Raw genomic sequence first — 25,140 nt, forward strand, 5'->3', positions numbered from 1 at the left:
TGGCTCACTGTCCCCAAAGGGCTCATAATCTTGAGAAGGACCATAAAATAGACACCAGCAGCAGCCACTGGAGGGATGCTGTGCTGGGGATGGAGAGGGCCAGTTGCTCTCCCCCTGCTCAATAAAGAGAATTGCCACTTTTAGAAGGTGCCTCCCTGCTCCGCAGTTAGAAAGGTGCCTCTCTGCTCAGTTAGCGCATATTAGTGTCCATGAGCATGCACTGACATGAAGGCAGCACATGGGGCCTAGCCCATCGTTTTCACATGCTAGCAAGGCTCCATCCTGACTGTAGGGCTGTTTTCCAGGATATCTTAAAACCACTTGGCTTTAGCTTTTAAAACAGAACAGGTGTCAGGACTCATCTGGAGGAGGAGGACCAAGCCCCAGCCAAGACCCTGGCCTTGAAGACACCCCCCTAGATCTGACTGAGCCTGAGCAGTCCAACCTTGTTGCCTCTCCTGGAATTAGTCCCTCAAAGGAACCCTGAAGGCCCACTGGCCCTTCGGATCTGTCCCTAAAACCTCCTCTACCTCGGGTCCCTAGGAGCAGTGCGGTCACTGTGTAAAGGGTCAAACAGCAACACGAGACCTAAAGCTCTCACCAAGCTGTTTGGGGCCTCTCTCCAGATAAGCCTATTTGGCAGGAGGGGAGGCCAGCTCACGCAACTGCTTTGGATCTGCCAAATTAAATATTTGTGAAACTTATTTTCAGCACCGTTTCCCCCACAAATGAGAGCAAGTCCCTTTTATTGTCTTCTGTCTCATCACCATCCCATTCTGAGTTGAGGCGTAGTAAAGAATCCCCCTTACATCTGGAACTCTCAGAACCTGGGAGAAAAGCATAAGACACTCGGAAATGTTCCCAGAAAATGATAGAGTTCCTGCTCTATAACATATTTAGCATGGGGACAATCTAGCCCTCAAAGAAGTGAACATACCTGCGAGTTCTGAATAACATGATTGGCTTCAAGTTGAATGGAAAACCTCACACCAAGTTCGGAAGAAAACGAATCCATTGGGGAAAGCGTTCCAGAGGTTAACACAATAGAACTGACGCTGCCACTCAAATTTGAGAATGGCTTCGGGAAGAAAATGTTGAGAAAATCCAGTTATTTTCTTTATGGCAATTACTTATAAGTAAGTAAAGGCAAAGTGTGCCATCAAGTTGATTTCAACTCCTGGTGCCCACAGAGCCCTGTGGTTGTCTTTGGTAGAATTCAGGACGAGTTTACCATTGCCTCCTCCTGCACAGTATGAGATTATGCCTTTCAGCATCTTCCTATATTGCTGCTGCCCGATATACTGTAGTACCAGTGGGGATTCAAACCAGCAACCTTCTGCTTGATAGTCAAGCATTTCTCCACTGTGCCACTTAAGGTGGCTTACTTATAAGTAGCCTATGTAAAAATGTTTGAAGAAAAAACAAGCAATTCTGAAAACTCTTTAAGATTCACAAAAAGGGACACAGAAACACCATGCTTTATTAATTAAAATGTTTGCTCAGGTGCGGGGGGAGGAGACCACATTTCCCCCCTCTGAATATTTTACAAACTTCCTTCCCCATCTCCAAATACTGGCATCTGACATGTTTACAGTACAGCTGCTAACACTGTCACCTCCAGAAGGGCTCCTGTGCCTTTAACACCTGCATAGTAGGTAGAACTTTAACATAGCAAGAAGAAGCTTTTCCCACTCCCTTCATCTCCATGCTGAGAAAAGCTTCCTCTACTAAATAGCTCTCTGTTGTGGGGCTAGCAGTCAAAGATGCAAGAAAAAGCAGGTTGCTTACCTGTAACTTATGATCTCTGTGGGGATCTGTGGTCACTCACAACTGGGTCTTCTGTGCCTGCGCAGAAGGCCTGCAGAAGAATCTTTAGCTCTGTTTAGGTGCTCCAGCCCTTTGACTTCAAAGGGTGCCTATAGAACAGGCTGTAGAGTGCCTCCCTCTTTGTTTCCTGAATTGGCCGCTGCAAAGACACTGACAACATCCAGAGGTAGAAGACGACAGCAAGAATCACAGCAGCACAGGTGTGTAAACAGCAAATGTCAAAAAGAAGCTAGCACTGGGGACGGCCGGGCGGGCGTTGTGAGTGACCATGGATCCCCACAGAAATCATAAGTTGCAGGGTCTTATCTCTGTAGGGATTCATGGTCCCTCAAAACTGGGTGAGTGACTAGCTCCCTCAAAAAGGAGGTGGGTGCTAGCGGTTACAGTTCTTTCTTTAAGGCCACCTGACCAAAATTGGCCTCTGAAGCAAATCGCAAGTCCACAGCATAGTGTTGTACAGAGGGCAGGTCCAAGGAATGCCCTGGAAATGTCCTTCATGCGGATGCCCAACATGTGGGCAGCTGAGGTAGCCATGGACTTAGTGGAATGCGCCCTGGTCTTGGAGGGTGGCTGAATGCCTTGCTTCTTGTAACAAAAGAAGATCAGCTGAACTAGCCAGTTGGACAATCTTTGCCTTGGAATGGCTAAACCTTTACTAGTCCCTGCATAAGAGCTGAATAGTTTGTTTGGTCATCTGAACGCCTTTGTGCAGTCCGAGAAGTAAAGGAGACACCTTCAGACATCTAGGACGTGCACAGAACTTTCAAGGGGCATAGAAGGGTCACAGAAAAATGTAGGTAGTACAGTGTCCTGGTTGATATGAACGTCTGATGCAATTTTAGGACGGAAGTTAGGATCTGGAGGATAACCTTGTCCAGATAGATTTTGGTATAAGGGGAATCCGCCCTTAGGGCAGCTAGTACACTGACTCGCCTTGCCGATGCGATGGCAACTAGGAAGTCGGTTTTCAGGCATAGCAGTCTCATGGAAGACGATAGTTACGGTTCAAAGGGGGCCTCTGTAAGTGTGGGCAGCACAAGTCAGAGGCTCCAAGGCTCAATGGGTGCCCGCAACAGGAGGGTATAGATTATTAACACCCTTCAGAAAGCGCTTTGAGTCAGGATGAACAAAGACCAACTTGCCATCCCAGCCCGGGTGGCAAGCTGAAATAGCAATGAGGTGGACTATAATGGAGGTTTTAGAAAGTTCCAGTTCTTTCAGATAGGCGAGGTAGAGAAGTATCTGCTATATCGAGGCCTTGAGTGGGTCGAAGCCCTTCAAAGCAGCGTAGGATGTGAAACGCTTCCATTTGCACTTGTAGGACCTTCTCGTAGAGGCCTTTCTTTCATTTAGCAGGATTTCATCTAGAGGTTCAGCCTCCACGCTGCCAGCGAGAGGGACCACAGAGCGTGGCCGAGGACCTGGCCCCCTTCTCTCATGAGGAGATCCTGTTGTAAATCTGTTGGCACGGCTGACCTGACAGGATTTACGATCCCTTCAGCTCTATTTCTGTGAGTCAAAATTAAGTTCTGTAGATAAGAACAGCAGCTTAACTGCACGAACAAAAGCGAAGAATGACTCTCAAGGATAAAGTATTATAAACAAAATAAAGTTCCTTGATACTAAACTAGGTACCAACCCCCCACGATAACTGAGTAATACTGAAATAAAGGAACAAGGAAAGAACAGAAGAAGGACAGGCTGGAACAGGGAAGATTGGATAAGTATAAATACGAGGACACTGTCTGCGGAAGGCAACGTTGCTGACAGTGCTGACTTAGGAACGGCGTCTGCTTGATATATGGCTTGAGATAACCGGCAGCCAATCAGGCTTTCCTGACTCAGCATTTATATTTTCTCTCCTGTGAGATCTTGCGCCTGCACGTCTCCCACTGAGCCTTTCTCTTGAGACGTCTTCTTAACACAGGTGAAATTCCAGCTTCCTCCTGATCAGTCTCCTCAGCCCTCCTCTCTGCCAGCTGTTCAGATTCCCCTGTCTGCTGTCATTCCACCTCAGCTTCAGAGTCTGTTCTCCCAACCAAGTCCTCCCGCTCCTCCTCCGACTCAGAGGTCTGGGCCATGACAGATCCCAACACGGTAGTAGGCAATGGTAAGACCCCTTGCTTAGTCGAAGAAGAGCTGGGAACCAGGGTGGCCGGGGCCACCAGGGTCAGACCTGGACTCCAGGGTGTGTACTCTTGAAGGATCTTCCCTACCCAGGATAACCCTCATTAAGGGGGAAAAAGAGATAATATAGCTTGCCCTGCCAATGCAGTTGAAAGGCGTCTCCTAGCGATCCTTTGCCAAGGTCCATCCTAGAAGGTCTGACAGAACAGCGTCATTTAGCTCCCACTCATGGAGAGTAGAGAAGGTGACATCCCAACTAAGGGAGCAAGCCAAGAGAGCCATATCATGCTCTCCTTTGATATGGATGACCATAGGAAGGACATCATAACGCAAGTACCAGTCCCACAGTTGTAGGGCAAGGTTGTTCAGAGACCTTGACACAATGCCCCCCTTGGTGGTTCAGGTAGGCGATAGTTGGTAGTATTATCATTATGTACCTGAACCACTTGGCCTTGGATGACAGGCCAGGGGAATCCAAGGAAGGTGTCACTGGATGCTCAGGTGATCAAAGAGAGGGTGATTGAATCGGCGTCAATGTTTGAGAAATAACTATTGGCGAGAATGGTGTCGAATGAATTGGAGACAGATGATGTGGATCCAGAGTTGGTACTGGTATTGACGTCTGTATGGAGGTTGAGGGCTTCGACAATGTCGGAATTAGACCACGAGCCAATGACATGTGTGGCATTGGCGTTCATGACGTCGAATGTCTCAGCGCCGAGGGTAGAGTTAATGTTGGCAGGGTCGACATCGAGCATGCCAGCACCGCAGGTCGGGATCCCATTGATGTCAAAGGAGTGGAGCCTGGGCATCCCGAAGCTGACAAAGTCAATGAAGTCGCCATCGAAGACGAGGGTTGAGGGGAGAACAACACTGCAGGTTAAACCGAAGCTGGAGAGGGTGTTCTTGCCAACAGCGCTGTTGACACTTTTGGTGCCAAGCCTGACGCCAAGGCCGACTCAGTCGGAGCTAATTTCGCATTCTTTTCCTTCTTTTTGTGGGGCTCTCCTGACAAAGAACGGTGACAATCTTGCTTATGCCGTATGCGCCCTCTTTCTATGGGCTTCTTAAAAGTGCCAGTCAAGCCCGAAGGCATGGGCACCAACGGTGCAGGCATCGAGGTCGAAGTCGATGGCGCCAACCTGCTAGACACCATGGTTTTTGGTGGTAATGGCAGGCTCGGGCTCAGCGTCCCCAGGTGAAGGATATTTTCATATCGAGATGCCTTTAGAGGAAGTTCCCAGCTTAGTCGTATCTTCTTTTTAAAAGACAGACAGACCTTACCGGCACTAGTGTTGTGGGAGTGCCCCAAACGAATTAGACAGTCAGCATGTCCATAGGAACATAGGAAACTGCCATATACTGAGTCAGACCATTGGTCTATCTAGCTCAGTATTGTCTTCACAGACTGGCAGCGGCTTCTACAAGGTTGCAGGCAGGAATCTCTCTCAGCCCTATCTTGGAGAAGCCAGAGAGGGAACTTGGAACCTTCTGCTCTTCCCAGAGCGGCTCCATCTCCTAAGAGGGGAATCTCTTCCAGTGCTCACACTTCAAGTCTCCCTTTCATATGCAACCAGGGTGGACCCTGCTTAGGTATGGGGACAAGTCGTGCTTGCTACCACAAGACCAGCTCATCTGAGGAAGGCATAGTACCTTTACAGGTTGAACATTGTTTAAAACTCTTTGGGGCAGACATAGTTAAGTGCAAATATGGTCCAAGTCAGCCAAGAGATCAGAGACTGAATACCTAAGCCGAAGGGAGTAACAAGTCTAGAAACAGTCCTAGGTTAGAACATCCAAGTTGAGAAACTGTCCAGAGTATCAAGCAGAAAGAATAGTCAAGGACAGTTCGAGTCAAAGTCCGAATAGCAAATATAAGTATTTAAATCTCTTACAGGAACGAGGGAAAACAGGAGCAGATCCTTCCTGAGGCAGCGCAAGCAGTAGATGAGAAGGAACAGAAGAGGGAGGCACTCTACAGCCTGTTCTACAGGCACCCTTTGAAGGGTCCAATATCACTACACCCTAAAGGGCCAGAGCCCTAAAGATTCTTCCGTGGGCCTTCTGCACAGGCAGAAGACCCAGTCGTGAAGAACCATGGATCCCTACAGAGATCAAGTTGGTAACACTAGTCTGCAAAGGTTAAACTGCTGTTTCCCTTGGAGACCAACGGCAGCTTACAGGGGTGATGTCAGGCCCTGACCATGAGCAGGAGTCTGTCCACAAGACACAAGGAAGGTGGCAGTGTCTGTCAATCCACCATAGTAGCACGTTGAGTGGGAGATGCAGGACTCTGGAGAGCTCCGATTCAGAGATTCCCATTCGGGAAATGAGAATTGAGCGGGCGGGTTAACCTCCTCTGCCTCAGTCCTGCCCCAAATTCCCCCTACCCCAGTACAGTGACTGCTATTGAAGTTACAAGCAGGCCTACATCACATGAAATTCATCCATAAGATATTATTTCCCACCCACAACTAGCTTTTCCCTGCTAAATGGGCAAAGAGGCACCTGAATCTTAAATATTTAACAGGGAAATAGCAACTGCCTCAATTCAGTACACCACCGTATCTCTCTTGTGTTTCTGTTTAGATGTCCCTCTTTGGGACAGGAGCCCATTTTCTTAATTCTTCTACACAGCCTTTTTGTCATTCCTTTTGCTTTGTGATTTTTATTTTTTATTTTGATTGAAAACTGGTACATAAATATTCATAATTCTCCCAATAATAATAATTATTATTACCACAGCTGGATTCAAGCACCAGAAGCTCAGCGTATGCACTGCTGCTTTATGCCACGACTTTCTTTTGGATTGTGCAAAGAAGCCATTCTTATCCGAAGCATCAGCTGGAGTTTCATTTGTCCAAGCATACGTTTGCTGCAAGGACACCCTGTAATCCTCTGCAAACCTACAACACAAACAAAAACAGCTCTGTGGCGAAGAGCCTGAAACACACCTGCAATTTTCATGTTTATTTCTTCCTTCCTCACTATTCACAGTTAGGGGGGGCAGGGGGAGATACTTTTCCAGCATCACTGACCTGTGGTTCTCTTTAAAAAGATACAGCAGGATCATGAATAGCCCTTTGAGAACAAACTGAGTTGAAGGGCTTATAACCGGTATTGACACAAGCTCCTCTGCCCCCTGGAACGGTGTCACTTTTTCTTCCTTTTCAAGGACAGCAGCAAAATGTTTCTACACAAGACCAACGAACCAACAAATAAATAAATGAATGTTTTCTTTGCTTTAGAAGAGGCCCATATTCAAAACAACAATATTTTTAGTTTTCAGAAAAACAGTGTAAATCTTTAATATCTAATTTGTTAACAGCATGGTGGAGTGGTTAGAGTGCTGGACTAGGACCGGGGAGAGCCGAGTTCAAATCCCCATTCAGCTATGAAACTAGCTGGTTGACTCTGGGCCAGTCACTTCTCTCTCAGCCTAACCTACTTCACAGGGTTGTTGTGAGAAGCAACCTAAGTATGTAGTACACCGCTCTGGGCTCCTTGGAGGAAGAGCATGAAATAAAAATTAAAAAAACAGCGGCCAACACTGTTATTGACACAAATGGGAGGAATGCAAGGTCTCCGACTTTAAATGGTAAAATGTGGGAAATAGCACAATTAGCTAAATTGTCAGTGTTTGTTTGTTGGCATGATGGCAGACAGAATAAGCCTAAGTTTTATACTGAGTGGCAGCCCTTTGCTAACGACTGGAAGTCTTAATATGATATAGATGTTGATACTCATCAATGTTTTTGCAAATTGTAAGATCACACTATGTGTTTTATGTTCATAATTACTAAAGACTGAGTTGAGATTGCAGATTATATATCTTAATGCTGCTGTAAGCAGTAAAGAAATGCATTGGTCAGAAGAGTACTGCAAAGAGGTAATGATAAAATTATAGGAAGGAAAGGGGGGGGGAAACTGGGTTGGGAAAGCTGCATGTGTTATTATTATTTCTTGTTTACAGGTGTTATTGACTGGTTTGTTTTATCCAGACATCGAGTCCTTCCCAAGGACCTGGGATGGCTGAATTTTATTGTCAGTTGTTATAGATATCATCGCAGAATATAGGCTGTTCCCAGTAAAGCTGCTTTTTGTAATTGCCTGATGGTGATTTCTGTGGCCCCGATGGTGTTGAGGTGCTCTTCAAGGTCTTTTGGAACTGCACCTAGGGCGCCAATTACCACTGGGGTTATTTTGGTCTTTTTCTGCCAGCCTTTCAATTTCAATTTGTAGATCTTTGTATTTGGTGATTTTTTCTATTTCTTTTTCTTCTATTCTGCTATCCCCTGGTATTGCTATGTCAATTATTTTCACTTGTTTTTCTTTCTTCTCAACTACAGTGATATCTGGTGTATTGTGTGGCAGATGTTTGTCTGTTTGTAGTTGGAAGTCCCATAATATTTTTACATCTTCATATTCTACCACTTTTTCAATTTTATGGTCCCACTAATGTTTGGCTACAGGTAGCTTGTATTTTTGGCAGATGTTCCAGTGTATCATCCCTGCTACCTTGCCATACCTTTGTTTGTAGTCAGTCTGTGCAATCTTTTTACAACAGCTGATTAGGTGGTCCACTGTTTCATCTGCTTCGTGTTATTATTGTCTATATTCTATATATATTCTATATTATATACTATACTATATACTATCTATCTATCTATCTATCTATCTATCTATCATATTATATTATATACTATACTATATTATATATTATCAATAATCTGCACATGTTGTGTTGTTGTTGTTGTTGTTATTATTATTATTATTACATTTATATCTCGCTCTTCCTCCAAGAAGCCCAGAACGGTGTACTACATACTTGAGTTTCTCTTTCACAACAACCCTGTGAAGTCGCTTAGGCTACCAGAGTCACCCAGCAAGTCTCATGGCTGAATGGGGATTTGAACTCGGGTCTCCCCGGTCCTAGTCCAGCACTCTAACCACTACACCACGCTGGCTCTTTACATCCAGGTGTTCCTGGATGAGACAGACCTGGCCATGGCTATCCACACCCTTGTTGTTTAGACTACTGTAACATGCTCTACATAGGGCTGCCCTTGAAGACTATTAGAGAGGTTTGACTGGCACAGAATGCAGCACTGAGAGTTCTGACTTCCTACCTTTAAGATGGGAAACGTAGCACTTGTTATTCCCATATTGTGCAAGAATGCCACCATCTGCTTTCCACTCCAAACTTTACAAGCAGTTTCATAATTTCTCTCTATGAGCTGACCACAGCTTTCTCTTAACCAACTATAAATAAAGAACACCACAAGAAACAAAACAGTAGTAAGTCAGTGTTTTATATTAGCCCTTCAATTCTCTCAATGACACGGGGTTCTGTGGGTGCCAAAAGTCAAAATCAACTTGACAGCACACTTTAAGTATACAAGGAACAAAATATATGAAACCACCAACACAGGATTGTTTTAAGAGTGGCTGCTTAATCAGCAGCTCCACCACTTTATTTACCAAACATATTCTTAATTGCTGGCCATTTATGTCTCATCTTTTGTTTTCCGCCTGCTGCTTTCACCACCGTTGGCAGGCTTGACAAGAAGATCAATCTGAGTTTTTCTGATAAGGTTAAAAGGCTTGAGGCATTTGAGTCTGAAGCCATGCTCCTTCCATCTGTTGCAAAAGATTTTTACCATCTCAAAGAGCCACCACGGGAGAATTCACCATGGCAAGAAAAATCTCTCCTCTTTCGTAGCATAAAAGCCATATTGGAGCATTGGTTACTCACCGTGAAGGCTTCTTCTGGTTGCTGCTGTCAAGTCATCTCATTGGGTTATCCTCGTCACGTGCTCCTGGGCAGGACTATTCAAATTCTAAATAGAAGCCTATAAAGCCTGATGTGGATAACCCCTCCCCAGTTCTTATAGGACAAGTCAGAAGGTGAGAACAGTACAATCGTTAAATACATATATACAACCAAATAGAACAACAAACAACTTCACAGACATTTGTGGAAATTAACACTCTGTTATCAACCTGAACCCTGTGGGTACTGTTTAAGTTGCCCCCATCTAATACCTGAATGATTTTTCCCAGAAGTAGAGCGCAAAAAGACATATAAGCTAACAGAAGAAACAATAAACTGGGTGGGCTGAGATGACTTGACAGCAGCAACCAGAAGAAGCCTTCACGGTGAGTAACCAATGCTCCGTTCTTGGTTGCTGCTATCAAGTCATCTCATTGGGACATACCCAAGCAGTACATCACCAGGAGGGATAAAAACCACCCTACGCTCTACTCCTGGGGAATAACACCCTGTAGGACCCGTCTACCAAAGGCCGCCTGTGCTGATGCGTACAAGTCTAGCTTGTAATGCTTAATAAAGGTAGTGGGATTTTTCCAAGTGGCCGCCCTACAGATCTCCTGTACTGGTGCGTTAGTAGTAAAGGCCGCAGATGTAGCCATGGATCTGGTGGAATGAGCCAGGATGCGTCCCGGAGGAGTTACCTTCTGGGACTCGTAGGCTAAGGCTCTACAAGCTCTAATCCATCTCGCAATAGTCCTAGCTGACACTGCTTCACCCATGGATGATGGAAGATAGAACACGAAGAGGGAGTCGGTTTTCCTAAAATCAGCAGAACATGCTAAATAGCGCTTCAGACACCTTCTTACGTCTAACTTATGCCACTTTCTTTCCTGAGGGTGAGATGGACGTGGACAGAAGGACAGAAGAAATACATCCTGAGCAGTGTGAAAGTCTGATAGTACCTTCGGCTTGACAAAGGGGTCGGGGATAAGCCGAACTGCATCTTCCGTGAATATACAATATGATTTATGCATCGACAGGGCCTTTAACTCCGATACTCTCCTTGCGGATGTTACCGTGATCAGAAATGCCAGTTTCATTGATAGTAGCCTGAGGGAAATGGATCTAATAGGTTCGAATGGTGGCTGTTGCAGGGCTTTAAGTACAATATTGAGGTTCCAAGTGGGAAACCTGTGAGCTACAGGTGGAGAGAGCAGAGTGGCCCCTCTCAGAAACCTTTTCAGTAACGGGTTGGATAGCGACAACTTGGAGGTGCCCCCCCGATATTAGAGGAATAAGAGAGGCCGCCTGCCTACGTAGGGTGTTAGGGCGGAGACCCCGATCCAACCCATCCTGTAAGAACTGTAATAAGTGGGCGATGTTGGCCTTTCCTTTTGGAACTCAATGCTGGTATGACCAGCAGAGAAATGTTCTCCACGTATATTGGTATATTTTATTCGTTGAAGGCCGTCTGGACGCCAAGATGGTAGCTGTCACCTTCGGGGACAGGCCCTGAGCGCTGAGGAGCCGCCGCTCAGTCTCCATGCGGCAAGCTGAAACCATGCAGGATTCGGGTGGAGAACTGGACCCTGAAGGAGAAGGTCCGGAGTGACCGGCAAGTGCCACGGGTTGTCCACGCTGAGGGAGCCCAGATCTGCAAACCAAGGTCTTCTTGGCCAATACGGCACTACCATGATGACCTCCGCTCTTTGTTCCTTTATCCTTCTTAGCACCCTTGTCAGAAGAGGGATTGGAGGGAATGCGTAGAGAACCCCTTTCAGCCACTGGCACGACAGGGCGTCTGTCTCCACCGCCGTGTGGCATCGGAACCTGGTGACATATCTGTCGAGTTTTGAATTTAAGGGAGTGGCGAACATGTCCACACTTGGCATCTCCCATCTGTGTGCCAATAGATCAAAAACTCTCGGGTTGAGGGCCCATTCCCCGGGGAGAAGGTCTTGTCTGCTTAACCAGTCTGCTATGGAACTGAGGTCTCCTTTCATGTGGTGGGCTGTGAGTGAGTTCAGGTGACATTCTGCCCAGCTCAAAAGGAGAATTGACTCGCGATATAGGGAGCGTGATCTCGTTCCCCCCGACGATTGACATGTGCCTTCGCGGTCGTGTTGTCTGTCTTGATCAGGGCGTCTAATTGAGAGACTTGGGGACTCAGCTGTAGGAGCGCCAGTCGAATTGCCCTCAATTTTAACCAATTTATGGAGTGACGTCTCCTCCTTGGTCCGTTTGCCTTGAACTGCCCACTGGAGACAGTGGGCTCCCCAGCCCCTGAAACTGGCATCTGTGGTCACGATAACTTTCGGGGCTTCCAGGAAGCTTTTCCCCCTGCGCAGGTGTTGTGTGGATTGCAACCACTGGAGGGACCTCTTCACTGTGTGGGATAACTGTACCCTGATGTTCTTTTTCCGGGATATGAAGTTCTGGTACCTCAGAAGGAACCATTGCAGGTCTCTTAGGTGAAAACGAGCCCATGGAACTGATTCTAGGGTTGCCACCATTAGGCCCAATAGACGTGCCAGCGCAAGAAGAGGAACCTTCCCTAGTTGTAGGGCAGATTTCACTTCCAATTGTAGGGTCTGGATCCTTTCCTCTGGAAGGAAAAGGCAACCTTGAATGGTGTCTATCACGACGCCCAGATGCTGTATTCTGTGTGATGGGGACAGGACACTTTTCTGGAAGTTGATCATGAAGCCGTGGCGTTCCAAGGTGGAGATAGTAGTTGGCAAGTCTGAGATCGCCTTTTCCTGGACCACTGATTTCACTAAAAGATCGTCCAGATATGCGAAAACATGAATTCCCAGCATTCTCAGGTACGCTAGGAGTGGCGCTAGGACTTTCGTGAAGACCCTGGGTGCTGTTGAGAGCCTGAATGGGAGGGCCTTGTACTGCCAGTTGATTCCCGCATATTTGAAGCGTAGAAGCCGCCTGCTGTCCGGGTGGATTGGGACGTGCAAGTATGCCTCCTTGAGATCTATGGAAGCGAGCAGGTCTCCCTCTTGTAAAGATTCTGTAACGGACCTGATAGATTCCATGCGGAATTTTCTGGGTTTGATGTGCTTGTTCAGATATTTGAGGTCCAATACTGCTCTCTTGGAACCGTCCTTTTTGAGGACGGTAAAAAGAATGGAGTAGACTCCCTCCCCCTCCCGACCCGCCGGAACTCTTTCTATCGCGCCGATGTCCCGCAGGTGCTGTATGGCCGCTGTCACGTCCGCATGCTTGGTAGAAGAGGCAGAGCGGGGGGTTGGGAGGAAGCGGGGACGGGGGAGGCAGTCTAACTCTATTCTGTAACCTGTTCTTACTAGGTTCAGGACCCATGCATCCGAAATGTTCTGTTCCCATTCGCTGTGGAATAAGGTCAGGTGTCCCCCTAGGGTGAGGGGCCCCCGAGTCAGTACTGCTGCTTGCCTTGTTGCTTCCCTTGGAGGAAGGCTTGACGGTTGGTGGCGTTTCTAGCCTGGAAACGTTGCCGCTGCCATGTACCTCTGGAGCCCCTGAAGTCTCTGTCTCGCCCCCTGAAGGATGTCCGAAAGGGGCGAAAGGAGCTAAAGGGCTTCCTAAAGGGAGGCTTTTCTCCCCTCTTGAATGCCGTGGGGATGGTCTTTCTATTGTCTTTTGACTGGACCAGAACCTTCTCGAGAGCCGAGTCTCCAAATAACTTTAAGCTGTCATAGGGCACAGCAGCCAGATTGTTCTTGGAGGTGGGGTCAGCTTGCCAACCCTTTAACCAGAGGTGTCTACGGCCTACCACCGCTGCTGCCGAAGCTCTGGATGAGAATCGTATCAAATCCAATGTTGTATCTGCCACATAGGCTTGTGCCCTTTGAAGCTTCAGGAGTTGCTGTCTAAGGCAGGTGGACTCAGGAGGAAGATCATCAATTATGTCATCGATCCACAGGAGTCTCGCTCGTGCTGCCATGGAAGCCCCTGCAGCTGCCCTTGTTGCGAGGGAAGAGTTATCATGGACTCTTCTGAAGGCGAATTCCACCCACTTCTCAGAGGGGTCTTTAAGGGAGGTTTCCCCATCTCTGGGGATCAAAGAGCCAGTCACCAATTGTGAAATGGGTGCGTCTGCATTTAATAATAATAAGTCTGAGGGTTCCTGTTGAAAATTATATAGCATTGTTGTGGCTATTAGGGTTTTCTTGCGTACTGCAGGGAGAGCCCATTCTGCCTTTATAGTTTCCGCAAAACACTCAGGCAAGGGTAAGAGGACGTCCCGGGGCTTGGCCTTGGGGAATACTAGGTCTCCTTTTGGATTCTGGCTCTGTTCCATGGCTACTTTCGACTGCAAGCCCAGTGTGTTAATTATTTTAGTAAATAAGGGGTTAAAGTCCTCAAAGGAAAAAAGCCTTTGGGATACCTGATTGCGCTCAAATACTTCTGCCCCCGACCATTCACCCTCCTCTTTATCAGGGAGGGGGTCCAAATCAGGGTCTTGCCCGGAACCCTCTAAACCAGTAGGAAGTGGGGCAGTGTCCTCTTCCCTCAAGGGAACCGGCTGAGGGACTGTATTGGATTTTCTGGGTCTTATTTTTAAAGGGTTAGGATCCCCAGATTCATCTCCTGACAATTCAGAAGAGTGTATGGAGATGGTCTTTCTGCTAGATTTTTTGGACCTTTTAATATGCTTCCTTTTACATTTTGCCTTTTTTGGGGGGTGGGGGGGATGAGCTAGTGTCAGAGGAGTCCTCCGAAGAGGAAGGAGAAGATCTCCACTTTTTAGCCTTTTTGGCCTTCTTTGTTGGTCTTAAATGTAATACAGTGTCCAAAATAGCCTCCTTAATCCACTTTTGCCATTCCGTAGGCACGTTCTTAGGGACCTGGGTCCTTGACCGCCCAGGGGATCTCGAAATTGGGGACTAAGGCAGTCTAGAGGGGGCCGCATCCCCTCCCCCACGCCCCGTGCTCACCACAGATGATGCCGAAGATAGCGTCGTCTCGCTGATTTTGGTGGGCTTTTGTATAGGAATCGGAGCTTGGCCGCCATTTTGGGAGCCTTCCGCGTCCGATACACTTTCCTCCATTTCACCCCCTGCTGCCACGTTACACTCTTCTAACGATAAGGCAGCAGCCGAAAATACCGACCGGGGGACTCCGGCTGTTAAGCGAGCTGCTATATTCTCAAAATGCTCCTTCTCAGCCCTCTGGGTTTGCGATAATGCTGCTGCTCTGCTGAGCGTAAAGCGCCCCTGGGAAGCTACCGAGAGCTCCTTCCTTGTTAAGGCTCGGCTTTCACCACCCGCTGGTGGGAGCAGACCATAGCCCTCTCTCTCTGTCCATTCGGCCGGGATAACGCCCGCCGAGGGGGGATCAGGGAGGATCGTGACGCACGCAGCCTGATTCTCAGACAGGGTCGAAAGTGAAGGCACGGAGGCAAGCGGGGAGCGCGAAGACAGGCGCCCCTTAGGCACCCTAACCTAGAGAATCCTCCTTATTCGTTCCTCCATACACCGGGGAGCAGGAAGGGAGGAAGGGGTTAGAAGGAAAGGAGGGGGGATCGACAGACTCACTCTCTCTAAATATAAATTTATAACAATAATATTTTTTTTTTAAACAGTCAGACAAAAAGCACAAAAAATAACAGGGAACGAAGACAAACCGATTCTCTCCACAAAGGTAACAACAGGAAAATTGAAAAGGGGGAGGTGCAAGAGTTCTTACACTAAGCGTTCCTACCCAGGACCCACGCAGGACTATAAGAACTGGGGAGGGGTTATCCACGTCAAGCTTTATAGGCTTCTATTTAGAATTTGAATAGTCCTGCCCAGGAGCACGTGATGAGGATAACCCAATGAGATGACTTGATAGCAGCAACCAAGAAACTGCAGCACAGAATGGAGAACGGGGTGAAATTAACACAAACTAGTGAGAGCGAGAGCCTCGACATTCCCATCTCAAATATGTTGCACCAAAAGCCAGGGTCTGGGAATGCCTATTAGGACCAATCAAACTGGCACAAAGCCGGCTTTCAAGTTCTCCAGAACTCTTCATTGTGCTGGATAGAAAGCAAAGTGAAGTCAGGGGAGAGAAGAAAACTGAGCATGGAGAAAGACCCCAGAGGCCTGCACTTTTGACAGGAGGGACTGCAGGAGGAATTATACAGACTTAATCAGATGAGCCTCACTAGGTGCCAGTCTATTTCAGGAAGGCTACTGGGACACAGAAACAACAGTGGCTACCCCCTCACTCTAACCCTGCCTGGGAAGCAGCTGCATTCACTGAGAACCAATATGGCAGGGGTTCCCTACCGTTCTTAACACGTGTGCACCTTCTGTTGCAAACTTTCATTTCAGGTACCCTGTAGTGATGGTGTGTGTGTGTGTACACATATAGAATGTTACAGTTAAGGAGACAAGACATTACAGGCACTGGCTCACATCACACTGAGTTACTCCTAAGCAGTCTTATTGAAATTAATGGAACAAGTTTACTTGTCCTATTCATGCCATCGGGAGTACTCAGTGCTAATTTTCTGAAGCCTGACGCTTAGGCTGAGGGGAGGGGTACACTGAGCTTCCGGACGTAGCCAGCCAATCCGGGGCAGAGGAGGAGGGTCTTCATCCTCCTCCCTCCCCTTCTGCAGTGGACACATTGGCTTCAAAGTGGCAACCCTCAGATAGGGAGTATATAGCACGAGTGCAACATGGGGGAGGCAGGAAGGCTCTGAGTACCCTCTAGGAGTCTTTCAAGTATAGGAGAACCTTGTACCGCAAGTAACAGAACCATGGGTAACGAGGCATTAGGGATATGGGGAAAGGAGGGTTAGGTTCCAGGGTGGAGGGGAATTTTTTTTTTTCTAAGGCCCCAAACTTACTGTGGTGTGCTCCATGGGTCCCCATGTACCCAGGAATGCCCTCCAAAAGGAAGAAATGCCTCTGAAAATGGAAAAATCACTGGGAAATGTCCCGTTTCCCCCAGAAACAAGCCACAAAATGGCTACTGGGGACAAAATGGAAGGCAGAGGTAATCTCTGCAGTCACCTCCGGTGCTCTAGGAACTGCATATACATGGGTTTTAATTCTATCGTGCCCATGGATAGTGGAAATGGGTGTCTATTAGCCACCCCACACATACACAGAACTGGAAACAGCAGTTCCGCGAATAACAAGGTTCTCCTGTCTCTCCTTTATGGGACCCCTGCAATATGGTCTGGAGCTGGAGTTGACTTGTGGACTTGGAGCTGAGCTATATGATCAGTAGGCCCATATCATATATTCTAATGCTGGACTATACCACTTTAGGCAGAAGGTGGGGCGACTGAATGTTTAGATGGTCCTCCAAACAATATAACAAGTCTTCCTGCAAATACAACATTTGTATGTTGAGGAAAAGAGTTCTAAGCTTGACTTCTCCACAATGTGATGTTTTTGTTAAGTGTAAAGGTAAAGTGTGCCATCGAGTCGGTGTCGACTCTTGGTGACCACAGAGCCCCGTGGTTGTCTTTGTAAGCAGCCTTTATTTTAAAGACGGAGGGTCTTTAATTCTTCCACCCCCACCTGCAGCCTGAAGTAGTACAGTTTGGCAAGAGAGCCATCATGCATCTGCTGTTCTTGTGGATAATTTATTTATTTATTTGGCATATTTCTATACCGCCCAAAACGCAAGTTCTCTGGGCGGTTTATAGGACAATAAAAAGATTAACTTATTTCAACAATTAAAATTTAAAAATTATTAAAACACAATTAAAACACAATTAAAAAAATACCTAATTAAAAGCCTGGGTGATAATAGCAAACATGGTTCATATTAACCAAATGCCGTGACTATCTCTGCTAAGTTAGCTTTCTCTTACTTGGTCAGACTACAGCATACAGCACGTAAGGGTTCATGGTCTTTCCTCCAAATGTTGTTGTTCACCATTGTGTCCAGCTCTTCATGAGCTGATCTGAACTGCATTTCGGTCATGCTGTAACTGGCGGACTCCCGCTCGCAGTCCTCAATATTGTGAGCTTCATCCAAAATGACCACCTGGTCTTTCAAGTTAATCTCCATCTACAAAATACCAACCCAAAAAGGCAATAATTAGTACTGGCAAATGAATAGATACCCTTCAAATGCCTGCGTCATTTACATCATTCCTTCTGCAATGAAATTGCAGAATCTGGTCAGGTTGTGGAATTACCATTCATAATTTAATTTTTTAAAATCTTATCTGCAATAATCTAAGAAAAATGGAGTGTTGGGCTTACACCAACAAAGAGACCTGGGCTCAAATCCCCACTCAGCTACAGAGCTGAGCTACAAATACGATCCTCCCCATCTCTGACAATTTTTAAAAAGCATTTAAAAAGCAATTTTTAAAAAGCAAAAACCACCTCTTCACCCAAGCTTTTTCAGTTCTTTAAATTTTTAAGGTTCTAATTTGTGGGTGATTTTTAAATTGTTTTAAGTTTTTGTATATGTTTTAACTTGTTTTATGCTATTGTTAACCGCCCAGAGATGAAAGTTTGGGGCGGTGTACAAATATGATTAATAAATAATAAATAAAAGTTTATAAACCTTGGACCAGTCATCATCTCTCAGCCTAAACTATCTCACTGGGTTGTCTTACAGATAAAAAGGGTGTGAAGACTAGTAAGTAATTAAAATTACATTCCAAACCATCTGCTTATAAATATAGTTACACTCTCTCTTATTTGCAAGTCTAAAAGATAGTTGTAAGGACAAAAGATTATCTCAGCCTCCGCCATGAGCTCCCGAGCTGCAAAATAGGCACAAGCACGTAACTGCTTCCCCAGTCTCACCAGATCTTCTATGTCCCAAGCCTGGGACTTCTTGTGTGCAGAATGAAACAAGTGATGTTCGGTCAGCTTATGGACTCCGTGGAAATAAGAACCAGAAGTCCCCTAGAAAGAGATGGTCAACATTCACACAATGCTATGAACAACACTGCACTTAGATTTATAGGATCACAGAGTTGGAGGGCACCACAGAGGCCATCTAGTCCAGCCCCCAGTTCAGAGCAGAAAATGCAGAGCTAAAGCATACCCAACAGCTGGGGGAGAGAGCCGATTGTGAGCATGAATTGTCCCCTTGGCTAAGCAGGGTCCACCTTGGATAGCATTTGGATGGATTACTTGTGAGCACTATCCATTGTAAGATATTTCCCTCGCAGGATGGGGCCATAGCTCAGTGACAGAGCTTGCATGCAGAAGGTCCCAGGTTTGCCCTCTGGTATTGCCTGAAATCTCAGAGAGCTGCTGCCAGTCAGTGTCAACAACACTGTACTGACTAGACAGACCAATAGTCTGACTCGAGATAAGGCAACTTCCTATGGTTGCAGAGAAAAACGCAAAACCTTATTGGATTCAGCAGTGTACTGTATCACAATCTCAACAGAGAATCCAAGTAATGTATGTGAATGTTTTAATATAATACTAATAATGAAACTATATATTTGTAAGCAATCCTAGCTACATTAAATACTGTTAAAGCCCATAAACTATATTGTGATATGTTTTATCAAATCTCTGTTGATATTTAGCTTCCTATGGCTAAAGTAAAGTAAAGTGTGCCGTCATGTCAGTTGCGACTCCTGGCGACCGCAGAGTCCTGTGGTTGCCTTGGGTAGAATGCAGGAGGGGTTGACCATTGCCTCCTCCCGCGCAGTATGAGATGATGCCTTTCAGCATCTTCCTATATCGCTGCTGCCCGATATAGTACCAACGTGGATTTGAACCAGCAACCTTCTGCTTGCTAGTCACGCATTTCCCCACTGCGCCACTTAAGGTGGTTCTTCCTATGGTTGCCCAGCCTCTATTTCAAGCCCTTGAGCGAGGGAGAGTCAACTACCCCACGGGGTAACTGGTTCCACTGTGGAAATGCTGTGACTTTTCAGAGGCCTCTCCTAATGTTCAGCCAAATTTTGTCCTCCTCCTCTAACTTAAGCTCGTTAGATCAAGCCTTGCTATTGGGTGCTGCAGAGAACAGCACCCTCATCTATGTGACAGCTCTTCAGGCGTTTGCAAAGTGCTATCAGGACACCCCTCTTTTCCAGCTAAAATACTCAGTCCTTCCAACCTTTCCTCGTAAAAATACTGCCACCCGCAATAATTCTGTGGAGGAGTCTGGCCCTCTTGGGTTTCCCAGTTCTCTCTTTCGCATGTAGAGCTACATAATCCTCAGTACGCTCCTCCCTGTCCACATAGGAAGCTGCCATATACTGAGTCAGACCCTTGGTCTATCTAGCTCAGCATTGTCTACACAGACTGGCAGCAGCTTCTCCAACACTGCAGGCAGGCGTCTCTCTCAGCCCTATCATGGAGATCTTCCTTCTCCTACATTTATGATCTCATTTTCCAAAAAAAACTCTCTCGCTCCCAATCTTGGCTAAGAGGTTTCTAGCATTAGCATATAGACACTGGTCCCTCTCCACATGTTATTGGCATATGAATTTTCCTAAACATGCCAGGGGTTAAGCACTCTCCTCTCACTCCATTGAAAAACTCGTCTTTGTAACGGAAACGTATTAGCCTGCCTTTGAAGACATACAATTGAGGCAGAATGAATGGGGCCCCTAGCTCAGTGGTAGAGCATCTGTTTTGTATGCAGATGGCCCCAGGTTAAATCCCTGGCACCTCCAGGTAGGGCTGGCAAAGAAACCGTGGAGAGCCACTGCCTGTCAGTGTAGACAATCCTGAGGTAGACAGACCAATGGTCTGATTTTGATAAGGCAGCTCTTCCTATGTTCCTAAGCCTCCTTCAGAAAGTGGCCTTGAGTTTCAAGACGTTTTTGAAGTTAATCCCTCTTCAGCCATAAAACTCACTGGGTGACTCTGGGCCAGTCACTTCTCTCTCAGCCTAATCTACCTCAACAGGGTTGTTGTGAGAATAAGCATAATCATGTACACCACTCTGGACTCCTTGGGGGAAGGAGCCCTGCTAACCTGGCAAAGAGGTACCTCTTAAAGTGGTGATTCTCTTTATTGAGCAGGGGGAGAGCACCTGGTCCAATCCACCCCCAGCACAGCATCCCTCCAGTGACGGTTGCTGGTGTCTATCTTGTGTTTCTTTTTAGATTGTGAGCCCTTTGGGAACAGGGGTCCATCTTATTTATTCATTATTTCTCTGTGTAAACCGCCCTGAGCCATTTTTGGAAGGGCGGTATAGAAATCAAATAAATACATAAATAAAAATAAAATAATGTCTGCTCAGTTAATTTTAGATCCCGGTCAGGTTGAATCAAGAAGACCCCATCTGAAGGCCCCTGCTAACTTGGCAAAGAGGAACCTTTTAACATGGTGATTCTCTTTATTTAGCAGGGGGAGAGTAACTGGCCCTCTCCACCCCCAGCACAGTACCTCCAGGGACTGTTGTTGGTGTCTATCTTGTGTTTCTTTTTAGATTGTGAGCCCTTTAGGGACAGAGAGCCATCTTATTTGTGTTATTTCTCTGTGTAAACCACCCTGAGCCATTTTTGGAAGGGCGGTATAGAAATCAAATTATTAATATTAAAATAATAATAATAATAATAATAATAATAATAATAATAATAATAATAATATGCCTGCCAACCATGTTTAAATTATTAACTGGAATAATAGCAGATGAAGTCATGCAACACTTATTAACTAACAAACAGCTTTCAGTTGAACAGAAAGGAAATTGCCCGAACACCAGAGGCACAAAAGACCAGCTGCTGATTGACAAAATGATTTTGGAAAACTGCAAGAGAAGAAAAACAAATCTAAGTGTTGCATGGATTGACTACAAGAAAGCCTTCGATTCATTGCCTCATACATGGATACTAAAATGTTTAGAAACAACTGGTGTCAGCAAAAACATTCAGATATTTATTAAAAAAGCAATGAGCATGTGGAGTACACAGTTAACAATCAATGGTGAGACACTTGGACAGGTTAGCATTAGAAGAGGCATTTTCCAAGGGGACTCACTATCCCCTCTGTTGTTTGTAATTGCCAAGACCCCACTTTCACAAATACTAAACAAAACAGGCCTCGGATAACAAACATCTAAAACATCAAGTAAAATCAACCATCTGCTGTACATGGACGATCTGAAGTTGTATGGAAAGTCCCAGTCAGAAATCGAATCACTGCTAAGCACTGTCCGTATATTCAGTAGCGATATAGCAATGGAGTTTGGACTAGACAAGTGTGCTGCATTAATAATGAAAAGAGGAAAAATAACAAAAACAGAAGGAATAGAACTGCCCAATGGAAGCAAGATCAAGAACCTGGAAGAGAAAGAACCTTACAAATACCTGGGTATTCTCCCGGCTGATAACATCGCACACACTGAAGTTAAAAGAAAAATTGGAAGTGAATACATCAGGAGAGTTAGAAAAATCCTCAAGTCCAAACTCAATTGCGGGAACACCATACAAGCTATAAACACCTGGGCTATACCTGTTATCAGATACACTGCAGGGATAATAGACTGGACCCAGGCAGAGCTAGAGACGCTGGATCGTAAGACCAGGAAAATCATGACCATCAATCATGCTCTGCACCCCCGCAGTGATGTTGATAGGCTATACCTCCCTCGCAGCTCAGGTGGAAGAGGAATGCTGCAAGTCCATCAAACAGTAGAGGAGGAGAAAAGAGGCCTTGAAGAATATATCAAGGACAGTGAAGAAGATGCACTTCAAATGGTCAATAATGCTAAACTCTTCAACACCAATGAAAGAAAGCAGGCCTACAAGAAAGAACAAGACAAGAACCGAGCAGAAAAATGGAGAAATAAGCTCCTGCATGGTCAATATTTGCACAATATAAGTGGAAAATCAGACATCACCAAGACCTGGCAATGGCTTAAGAATGGCAACTTGAAGAAAGAAACAGACGGTTTAATACTGGCTCCACAAGAACAGGCACTAGGAACAAATGCAATAAGAGCAAAAGTAGAAAAATCCACAACAAACAGCAAGTGCCGTAGTCGAGAAGAAAGAAAAACAAGTGAAAATAATCGACATAGCAATACCAGGGGATAGCAGAATAGAAGAAAAAGAAATAGAAAAAAATCACCAAATACAAAAATCTACAAATTGAAATTGAAAGGCTGTGGCAGAAAAAGACCAAAATAATCCCAGTGGTCATTGGCGCCCTGGGTGCAGTTCCAAAAGACCTTGAAGAGCACCTCAACACCATAGGGGCCACAGATATCACCATCAGGCAATTACAAAAAGCAGCTTTACTGGGAACAGCCTATATTCTGCGACAATATCTATAACAACTGACAATAAAATTCTGGCATCCCAGGTCCTTGGGAAGGACTTGATGTCTGGATAAAACAAACCAGTCACTGTGTAAACAAGAAATAATAATAATAGAAAATAGAAAAAAATCACAAAATACATCACAAATAATAGAAAATAGAAAAAATCACAAAATACAAAGATCTACAAATTGAAATTGAAAGGCTGTGGCAGAAAAAGACCAAAATAATCCCAGTGGTACTTGGCACCCTAGGTGCAATTCCAAAAGACCCTGAAGAGCACCTCAACACCATAGGGGCCACAGAAATCACCATCAGCCAATTACAAAAAGCAACTTTACTGGGAACAGCCTGTATTTTGCAACAATATTTATAACAACAGCAACAACACTGACAATAAAATTCAGCCATCCCAGGTGCTTGAGAAGGACTCGATGTCTGGATAAAACAAACCAGTCAATAACACCTGTCTGACTGTGTAAACAAGAAATAATAATAATAGCAAGATATAAAAGCCTGCAGAGAAGTTCCAAGCTGACATAAGCATGTAATGCTAGCGGCCTAAGACTCTTAAATCACTTTCATCCCCGTGAAAAGGGATGCATTCTGGAGAAAGGCAACTCTCATTAAGAAATTTCCATCCGCAAAACGTAGCAACCTCTTCTTCTCTGATCTAGTCTATCAGATTACAGCTGTGTATTATAAAAAATAATAAAGCAAATTTGTATAACCCACAATAGCCTTTGAGAGCTGTGGCATAAAAAGCAGTACAAGACCCTGAAACAGTATCCTTTAGACACTCTTGAAGGCTGCTTAGACATCAGAAGGCTGATAATCAAGGAGAAAAACCGTCCATGTTAAGACTGTAACGCAACCTTAAGGGAAGGTTGGCAGCTGAAGTGTTATCACACTTGGTGCCTCTCAGCTCTTAGCAAATTGTCAGTTATCCGTTTATCAACTGGCTTTTGCAATATGGTCTTGGGGTAAGACAAGGGCACTGGAAGTGACAGTGCTAATTGGCCCTCACTACTGCAGAGCTTGCCCTCGGGGCAAGGGGGCATGAAGACTAACACTTTGCTGACACTTGACAAGTCAATAAAGAGCAATAAAAAAGAGAAGGGAGAATTTGCCGACACACACCAAGCAAGAGTCTTCCGAAAGCACTGGCAGTTTATAAAGGAAGCTGCTTACTGGCGGAGTGGTGGGCGGTTAAAATCAGCCTTGAAGCTCACTTGGTGGGCTCAGGGAAAGGATTATCAAGGGGGAGGGGCACCTCCTGACCCTCTAGTCATAGCCCAAGGAGGCAACTGAGTTCCTTGCTGCAGTGCTGCCTTCCCCCAAACATAGCTCCATCTGCAAACAACAGGTGGAGAGGTGGTTTGGGAGAAGGCAGTTATGCCATGAGAGACTCAAGGTGCCCTGCCTCCTTCTGCCCTCTCCTATGCATTTTCTCCCAGAGCAGCTGGTAATCAGGCAGGGGATTCTGGGAGACCGTTCCATTCACAGAGGAGCTGCTACGGAGAGACCTGGTGGCTTCTCCTCCATTATAAATGTATCATTTTAAATGTTAAGCTGGTCTAATGACCGTAATAAATTTACTACTACCGTACTTTATTACTACTACTCCCTTCTTCACCCTCTCTCCAAGAGTGAGAGGGAGGAACAGCTAATGCCACCGCCTTGCCCACACCACATATTTGCCAAATGGAAGGGTGTCAACCACCAGGCCCCCCTCCCTCCCTCCCCATCTAGGTAAGCTGGGACTGAAAGAGAGTACCGATCTGTGATGCATTAATGACTTATGAGAGTATTTCCAAAACATATGCTTACAACGTAATGTGGGAAAGGCTTCAACAACATGACAGCCTTTACGAAACACGCGAGAAACGGGAAATTGTGTGCCCTCTTATTTATTTGAAGCCACACACGGGTTGTGACTAGGCTTTCTGAAGGTCTGCCCGCCCATTCAGTCCCTGCTCCAGGTGCCGCTACCTGCAGAGGCGAGATAGCTGGTGACTGGAGATAGGGCCTTTCTTGCGGTGATGCCCCACCGTGTGCTCTTCCCAGAGATACCATTTCTCTTGCCCTTTGGATGCCCAGGGGAGACATTTCTTTTCTCCTCTGCTTTTAATGGAAAATTGTACTTCGGCTGCTTCCAGGGTTTATTTCCGTTTCACCCTATTTATGCTCTTATTGTTACTTCCATTGCTATTTTTTGC

General features: G+C 45.8%; 1 protein-coding gene across 7 annotated transcripts in view; it reads right to left on the reverse strand.

Moving 5' to 3' along the window:
* Window positions 1-25,140, reverse strand: part of BRIP1 (BRCA1 interacting helicase 1) — a 294,634-nt gene that overhangs the window by 218,817 nt on the left and 50,677 nt on the right. For 5 of the 7 annotated variants that reach the window (XM_053274533.1, XM_053274532.1, XM_053274535.1 and 2 more), the window contains exons 8-13: window positions 18,370-18,591; window positions 17,538-17,737; window positions 9,084-9,216; window positions 6,993-7,147; window positions 6,695-6,860; window positions 938-1,078 (exon numbers count right to left, since the gene is read on the reverse strand). In XM_053274533.1, coding sequence (XP_053130508.1) covers window positions 938-1,078; window positions 6,695-6,860; window positions 6,993-7,147; window positions 9,084-9,216; window positions 17,538-17,737; window positions 18,370-18,591 — 1,017 coding nt within the window. The remainder of the gene's footprint in view (window positions 1-937; window positions 1,079-6,694; window positions 6,861-6,992; window positions 7,148-9,083; window positions 9,217-17,537; window positions 17,738-18,369; window positions 18,592-25,140) is intronic. The other 2 variants (XM_053274536.1, XM_053274537.1) reach the window with 2 other exon arrangements.

The sequence above is a fragment of the Hemicordylus capensis genome, chromosome 12 (genome assembly GCF_027244095.1).
Source record: "Hemicordylus capensis ecotype Gifberg chromosome 12, rHemCap1.1.pri, whole genome shotgun sequence".
NCBI lineage: Eukaryota > Metazoa > Chordata > Lepidosauria > Squamata > Cordylidae > Hemicordylus > Hemicordylus capensis.